The 8,109-nt window shown below is 46.5% G+C and overlaps 1 protein-coding gene across 4 annotated transcripts; it reads right to left on the bottom strand.

Annotated features, from left to right (window-relative positions):
* Window positions 1–2,902: 2,902 nt before the first annotated feature.
* On the bottom strand, window positions 2,903–7,764 carry LOC123189101 (uncharacterized). 4 transcript variants are annotated; one of them, XR_006495586.1, is made up of 3 exons: window positions 6,963–7,764; window positions 6,813–6,849; window positions 2,903–3,554 (listed from the first exon to the last, which is right to left on the bottom strand). XR_006495586.1 is itself a non-coding variant. In XM_044601431.1 (2 exons), exon 2 carries the CDS (start codon window positions 5,186–5,188, stop codon window positions 4,487–4,489), a length of 702 nt encoding a protein of 233 aa, XP_044457366.1. In that variant the 5' UTR covers window positions 5,189–6,159; window positions 6,265–7,764; the 3' UTR covers window positions 2,903–4,486. The 4 variants fall into 4 exon arrangements, 3 of the variants coding, with proteins under 3 accessions (XP_044457366.1, XP_044457365.1, XP_044457367.1); XM_044601431.1 differs by having other exon boundaries at window positions 2,903–6,159; window positions 6,265–7,764; XM_044601430.1 differs by having other exon boundaries at window positions 2,903–6,849.
* Window positions 7,765–8,109: the final 345 nt, after the last annotated feature.

Here is an 8,109-nt window from a genome sequence, read left to right as displayed (position 1 = left end):
AGTGGGGGGAGGCGGCCACGGTGGGCGCGCACGGGGAGGGGCGCGTGCTAGGCGCGGCCACGTTGTGCACGCGCAGGACGTCGGTCCAGTCGCGACGCGAAGGCCGCGGCCACGGGGTAGCATCGGGCGGACGGTGGGTGCGGGGAGAGGACGAGAGGGAGCGCGGGGGCGCGGCCATGGGCGCGGCCGGAGCCGGTCGGAGCACGGCCAGGGGGCGCGAGGGCCACAGTGAGGGCGGGGCGGACACGGGACAGAGGGGTGGCGCGCTCGGCACGGGAGCTCACCGTGGGATGGTGGGGTCTAGGCAGCGGGGGGTTGAGGAGGAAGACGGCGACGACGGCGTAGAGGAGGCAGTCCGGTGGGGGAGCGCCGGCGACGGGCGGCGGGGACGAGCGGCGTGGCGACGTGATTCCGGCGAGGGGGGACTCCAAGCGGTGCTGGCGTCGGGACCGAGTCCCAACTCCAGATCGAGGGCGGCGCGTGGACGGGCGCCGGGGCGACTCGGGGTGAGGCGAGGAGGCGTCCGGCGAGGGGGGGGGGAGGTGATGGGCGACGCCGGCGACGCGGGATCTGGCTCCCCTACCTCGATCCAGACGAGGGAGAGAGGGGAACGTGGGAGGAGCGAGTGGGGGGGGGGGAGTGGACGAGTGGGGTGGCGGCTAGGGTTGCGGGGGGGATAAGGAGAGGAGTGGGGTTGGCCGATTGGGCCTTTGGCCGGTTGGGCCGGCCCGTTCGGGCGGCGGAGGCCAGCTGGGCCATTTGGCCCAGCGGGGGGGGGGGTCTGTTGTTTTTGTTTTGTTTTGTTTTCCTTTCATTTGTTTCATTTTATTTATTTTCCTTTCTGTTTTATTCAATTTAAAATATTTATGCATTTTCTAAAAATGTGTTTACTTCACCATAATTATCTATGCAATATTTGACACCGTCCGAACATTTTGTTTTAAAGTTTGAAAACTTTGTTTGTTTGCCAAAAATTCAAATTTGAATTCGAATCGTTTTGAACTAACGCGAGATTAGCGACAGTAACGGAGGTGACATGGCGTCATTAGCAGAGGTTACTGTAGCTTGCTTATCCGGGCGTCACAACTGTCATAGTGCCATTGACATGCTCTTTTTTCACCCATTTAATATTAATTCATCTACATGGTTATATGCATGCTTTTGCATACATAACTTATTCAGTCCGCTATTGATCATTTCAATTTTTCATCCCGGCAGTACGCCGATAGCCTAACTAGTCTGCTATTGATCATTTCCATTTTCATCCCGGCAGTATGCCGATATCTATAAGCGAGCCAATAGTTCCAAAACGTTGCTTCACAATTACTCGGCAGTATTTGTCTATTTGAGCAGCACATAGCTGGCTTCGGTGGGTAGCATGGCATGTCCATTCTCAATTGAAGTTGGTCTGAAAATATCGAACTCCGCCATGAAATAGAAAAGGTAGAACTTTCCTTCATATCGCTGATTTTTCTTACTCTTCCTTTTGTGAAGCTGTGTAGCATTCTTCCTTTTACTACCTGTAATTTCTTCGTGTGTTGCAATACATGCATGGATCTATTAATTTATCACTCCTAATTATTTAATGTTGAATTCCAAGATCTGGTGAGTGGGATATGTACTAACGAGTTATTTTGCAGATAGCCACCGTCCATAGCTCTCATGTGAATGTGGCAAGGCCACAAAACAAGTTTTCCATTGCCGGATATCCAACAGATCAACTGGTGTTATGGATGCTTCTTATAGATATTTTTTTGCCATTTCAAACATCAAACACCAACTACTCACAATGGAGACAGGAAACGTGTAGCTTCTGATGTCAACTAAGTGAGCCTGCCAATTGTGGCAATGGAAGGAGGTGGCATGTCGTCTCATTCATGAGGCTATTAGTTTCATAATAGACATTTTCCAGTTGCATGTCTTTTGTAAAGTGTTCAGACTGTTTCTTGAGCAAAGAAATGAAATTTCGAAGACTTTATCTAATTTTACTTTTTTCCGATTGTAATACTAAATCAATTTGTCACAGTTGTTTTCTCTTCATAATAGTCTTGCAGTTTGTAGAACAATCCAAAGTATGCAGGCCTTTCAATTTTGCTAGAGACTAGATGTAATTGGCCAAAGATACGTACAATATATGCACACATCCTATGGGTAAAAAAGTCAGGAACGCCTCTACTGCTCATTCCATAATATTACAACGGTATCATTTGTTTTTTACAGTCATTTTGATCCGCCAGATTAGTTGCAACCATGAACGACCTAAAAAGGGGACTTGCATGTCGTAAGTTTACTTCCCTCTTTTTTTTACGGAATGGAAGCTGATTCTTTCTTCGACCTGTAATCCTACCTCAAGTGCTTTCACTTCTTACCTTTTTATGTAGTGGTCGTGGGAGATGGACTGGGGTGAGAAATAAGAATTCCCCACCCAGGGTGACGAATAGCGCGACCCTATATATAGCCAGCCAGTGCAAAAGTAATCTTACCGTGGAGAACGGACATATATCATAGGCATGCATGCACTTACCCTGCATGTCCGTAAATTTATGGCCAAAAGACTAGGTAAATTACCACTGTACTTACAATGCTCTACCCGTGACTTTATGTCTCTCTATCATCGATCCTTTTTAGGTTTTCTAAGACATCGATCAATTTTTTGAACGGGCTCTACTGGATATTTCTATATAATCAGTCAACTTGTTGGACAAAGGAAATATTGCAGTTAATTCCTTGGCCAGTAAGAAATTTAGAATCCAACACAAACGAGATACACATCCTACTAATTCAGTTGAGAGTAGGAGTTTGCCAGCGTAGGAAATTTGAGAGCAGACGTAAACAAGAGTATCACCATTCACCAACACATGGTCCACCAATTGAATGTACCGTCAGCGTAGGAATTAAGATGTGTAACGATGGTCAAATGTATTAAATTACACGGCATATTCCAAATTCTTTTGTTACATTATTTCCGTTAAACGATCCTGAAGGTCATCTCGTCAACCTCCATGGTGGCTGACTAACTCTGATCTCAAGATTCTACATTATTATAGGATAAAGGACAAAGTAAATAGTTGGTTTTGGATGAAGTGCGGCCAAATGTTGCTTCGTTTCTTCATATCCAAACGCATCTCGGGGGGATAGTCAATGAGGCAATACCAGGATAAAGGACAAAGTATGCTTGTAGACAACCATAGTCTTCAACCTCTTCCATTTAACACAAGATAAATTCCTTCTCTATAACATAATTAATGGAGGCAATATCTCAGAATAATCCCATACATAATCAAGATGCAAGCGTGACGATTTATAAAATGGATTCTATAAACCTCCGAGTTCTTTATTTTCGACGATGGCAGAAGATGCTCGACCAAGTACTCTTAGTCCCGTTCTACACCTCGCCTTGGTCGCTGCTGGTAGATTTTTATTGTAGACGGTGCTACATGGCAAAAATGCTAAAATTACCTTTTCATGATTTATAAAGAGGAACGCCGAAACCGGTTGCTTACATGAAACCCATGCTCGTACTTGAAGAAACTTAGTTTCCATTCTGAACCCTTCTGTTCAACAAAACATCATGTGGTGAATATACTGAGAGAATCAGCTATATACTCCCTCCGTCTCAAAATAAGTGTCTCAACTTTTGAGACGAAGGGAGTAATATTTAGATAGTACAAATTAAGATGAAATAAAAATAACAAAGTTATACACGAAAGTAGATGAAAAAGTTTTACTTTTTCCCTCGTTCTAGTTGGGACGTTCAGGGACAATACAAATGTTCCATAATAAAATTCAGATTGACAGATAAGATGAGATTCAGCTTCCAAGAAACAGGGTGTACTGTCATCCACAACAAAATAAAGATAATGAATAACACTGCAACATAAAACATAATAATAGCGCCGTGTTCCAAGGAAGCAAATTCAGAAAACCACAAAACAGAAATGATGTGAATAAATATTCTTGTAGGCAAGCAGATGGGCATATTTACTGATTTTGAGAACTCTCCCGTGGTACAATGATTGGCATAGGCACACACATATGACTCACTTCTACGTAATAACATAAAGTTGAAGGAGGGAGCTTCCGCCTTTAACCTTGTTTCTTTTTCATATTTACTGATTTTTAAGCAAGAATGCGATTATTTTTGAATACAAAGCCTGTAAGATTATGATACATTTTCTGGTTGACATTGCAACTGACTATTATTATGTTTTTATTGATAAATAGATGTTTATTCATTTATGTACCAGTAACAGTCATGAAGAAAACCAGACAATATAGTGAAGGTCCTTTCCACACTTGTGTAGACAACTTTTGCTTGAACAGCTAAGAGCAACTCTAGCAGATCCCGCAAAAGCCGCAAACCCGCAAAATTTCGGCGAGTATATGGGCTCGGTCCAATTTTCTGGCTAGAACAGAGCCCGTATACTCGCCCGGCCCGTAAATTTTTTTACCGCGGCCCGCAAACCGCCCGCCCCGACCAGTATATCTACGGGTTCGCGGTGCGTTTGCGGGTCGAAACCCTATCCCCCCGCTGCCGCCGAGCTCCGCAATTCCCCACTCCCCTCCTCACATTTCTCGCTGCTGGCGAGCCCCTTCCGCCTCCAGCCGCCATGTGGGGCCACATGTGGAGCTCCGGACGCGGCTCCGGGAGCAGAGCTGGCAGCGACAGCGACCCTGAGTGCGAGCGGCGTGTCCGGTCGGAGGGCGCGAGGAAGCGCGGGGAGAGGAAGTGGACCAACCGCGACCTCTCGCCGCCGCCGAGCTTCCGCATCCGCGAGACGGACGAATACGACCGTCGGCACGGCCGTACGCCGTCCTCGGCCATGGGCTCGTCCTCCGCGGCAAGATCTTCCCACACTACAAGCTCCTCCTCTTCCGGGGCCAGCCTTCTCCCCGTGAAGAGGGAGTGGTCGGAGGAGCCGGAGGAGATCGAGGTCGTCCCCGTCAAGCAGGAGCCCGAGGAGCTCGGGAGCCGCGGAGTCATCGGGCCGGAGGACTTCGTCGCCGATGTCGACGCGGTCGCGGCCGCCATTGCCGAGCGGAGCTTGCACGAGGAGGCGGAGCGCCGGCGCCACCACGAGGAGCTCGAAGACCTCGTGTTCCAGCAGGCGGGCGCGACCAACCTCGCTGTCAAGGAGAAGGACGACGAGTGGCGGCGCATCCGCGAGGAGCAGAGGGAGAAGTACATCGACCTCGACAGCTTCGGCGAGGAGGATTGAGCTCCTCCACGGCGTCGTCCATGGCCGCGAGCTCGCCGCCGTGAGATCCCCACCCCCTGTAGTACTAGTACTGATGTAGTATGTAGTATGTAGTATGAACTAGTGTTTGTAGTGTTTGATCATGTAATATATGTAGTATGTGATGAACTACTATGGTGCAAAACTGTTTTTCAAATTATGCAGTTTCATTTACGGTTTCTGATCGGCCGCGCTCGTTTTCGACCCGCAAACGAGATCTTCGTCAAACTGCAAACACGTTTTGCGGGTCGGGATTTTACGGGGTCTGCTAGAGTTGCTCTAAAGTGTACATATGTTAATAGGTTGCGCTAGTAAGCTTTAGTGAATGCACATTACAATGGACTAGTACATAGTGAAGGTCCTTTCCTCAATTTTACAATCACCTAACATAACACAACACAACAGAAGAACTGAGAGGACGAGAGTCAGGGAGACATGAAAATGAAATCTCGTAAACCTAGATTTCCGTACAAGGAAGAGGAGGAGGAGGAGGATGCAGGTATCCTTACAAGAAAACAAAGCATCCACCGTCGTAGTCGACGGTGTCACTGATGGTAGTGTATGGAAAGGGATAGGTGGGCAGCACCGTACGTCTCGGCTCGAAACAAGTACTAAGCTCGTACCATAGATATGGCCAAAACAAATAAATTTGGGGCTGAGATCAAAATCGAAAACACAATGATTCGCCTCCGCATATATGGGGACGTAATATATCTAAATCCAGACAACTAAATTCCGTACTAAATGTAACCAAATTGGAGCAAGTACTTCCCTGGGAGAATAAATTGACACACACTCATCTAAATAGGTGGAGAGGGGCTCCGGCGGTGAAGACATGGTTGCCGACCGTCGTGGTGGGAGGAGATGCAGACCGCATCAAGAAGCATGCCAATGGTCACCGTAACCTGACGCCGATGAACACCTATGACACCGATGACTATATGACTGCTCTGCCCTGCTGCGAACCCACATCGTAGTGCATCAAGAAGCATGCCAATGGTCACCGTAACCTGACGCCGATGAACACCTATGACACCGATGACTATATGACTGCTCTGCCCTGCTGCGAACCCACATCGTAGTGCAAAAATTAGAGTGGTCCTAAGAAAACACATACTTATATCCACAGAAAAGCTAACTAAAATCAATTCCTCATAGGTGCATTTCTTGAAACAACGAGCCTAAACTCCAAACCCATTCAAACAAATCTTGTTAATTAAATTCGAAACATGTAAAAAGTTGAATGGTTTCCCCTAGGCCCAGCTGACTAAAACAAAACTGCAAATCTTCATCATGGATCCAGAGCTTAAGCACTTTAAACAACAAACCAAATATTCTCCCTACATCACCTTACTTCTACCTGACAAAATCTTAGCCATTACGGAGCATTTGATGCTTCCAATCACAGAGCACAAAAATTCTACACAAGCGCTGCTCCATCTCAACATGGACTGATGGACTAGAACAGACAGCAGATAGAATATTCCCTGTCTAAAAATACATTCGTATTTGGAGATAGAAAACAAACAAGAATATGCATTTTTTTCCTTAGAAGACAAACAAGAATCGGATTACCTCTTCGGGCAGCACGTACAGTCGTGATCTGTCTGGCCTACAGCCTCCGTAAAAACGGAACACTAATTTAATAATCCGGGAAGAACACGGCGAAGCAAAACCAAGAGAAAAGTGACTGAAGCTGAAAGGATTAGGATCGGGGCTGCTCACCTCCACCAGTGCTCTCCTCACCTGGACACATCCAACCAAATTAAAGCCAAAACCTAGCGAAAATGCTGTCGTTGTTGGCAAAGGGAGGCACACAAGCCACGGTCACCCACCACAGCGCGGCTGCCCGCCCGCCCCCCTGAATCGGCAGCGCCGCCAACATCGATGCCAGGCGCCGCTCACCACGCAGCCCGCGCCCGCCTGCCCGTCGACCGCCGCACCCTCGAGCCCAGTAGCCGCCGCTCACCAGGAAGTATTCACCATCGAATCTCGAACGGCTTGCATCGCCTGAACAAGGAGATGGGCATGTTTTTTTTCCCAGCAGGTTAGTCCTAGCACATGAACTTGCTAAGTTAGCTAGATTTTATTCAACTTCAGATTGGTTCGAGGAGCCTATTAATGAAATTATACTCTTCCTCACAAACGATGTATTGGTTATTTCTAATGAATAAAGTTTTGTTTTATTTCAAAAAAAACCGTGTCGTTTTTTCTGGAGAGGTCGCGTCTGCTTCCTAGAAAAATGGCATTGTAAAAGAAAGTAAGGGGAAAATGTAAAATTACCTGCCGGACGGTCAAAAGTTACAGTGAAGCAAGTCGGAATGGATTTGTCACTGCCGGACGTGCCAATTGCGAATAAAATGAGCTGAATTGCTCGGTCGAAAGACTGGGATGAGGAATAAAGCATTCTTCATCCATGGTCAGTAATAGAGTTTCCATATATATATATGCTTGCTAAATTGTGCCTAGACGTATTTTTCTTATTATGTGCTCCGGCCATACGACACGAGCGAAGCAACCAATTAATTCCACCCGTGCACATCACCTCCTATAAAAATGGGCGGTAAAAGAATTATCAATTTTATTACTGAATACGAAGTGCATTATCATCGAAATATCAACATAAATCCACCTGTGCACGTCCCCTTCTATTGTAGTGGATGGTAAAAGAATTATCATTTTTACTATTGAATACTAAGTGCGTTACTATCAAATTACCAACACCAACTACATCCACCCGTGCACACCTCCTCTATGTAGTAATGGATGGTAAAAGAATATATTGGGTTTACTAATGAACATTAAGTGGATTACCATGAAACCTCAACACACTAGAAGTAGTAAAAGAGGCTATCACTTTTACTATAAAACA

This window comes from Triticum aestivum, chromosome 2A (assembly GCF_018294505.1).
Source record: "Triticum aestivum cultivar Chinese Spring chromosome 2A, IWGSC CS RefSeq v2.1, whole genome shotgun sequence".
Lineage (NCBI taxonomy): Eukaryota > Viridiplantae > Streptophyta > Magnoliopsida > Poales > Poaceae > Triticum > Triticum aestivum.
Note: the sequence above shows the minus strand (reverse complement) of the source record. Positions and strands in the feature narration are given on the sequence as shown.

What these genes read in the sequence shown, in the direction of transcription:
- LOC123189101 (XM_044601431.1), bottom strand. Translation starts at nt 5,188, where the DNA reads ATGTACTTCTCCCTCTGCTCCTCGCGGATGCGCCGCCACTCGTCGTCC.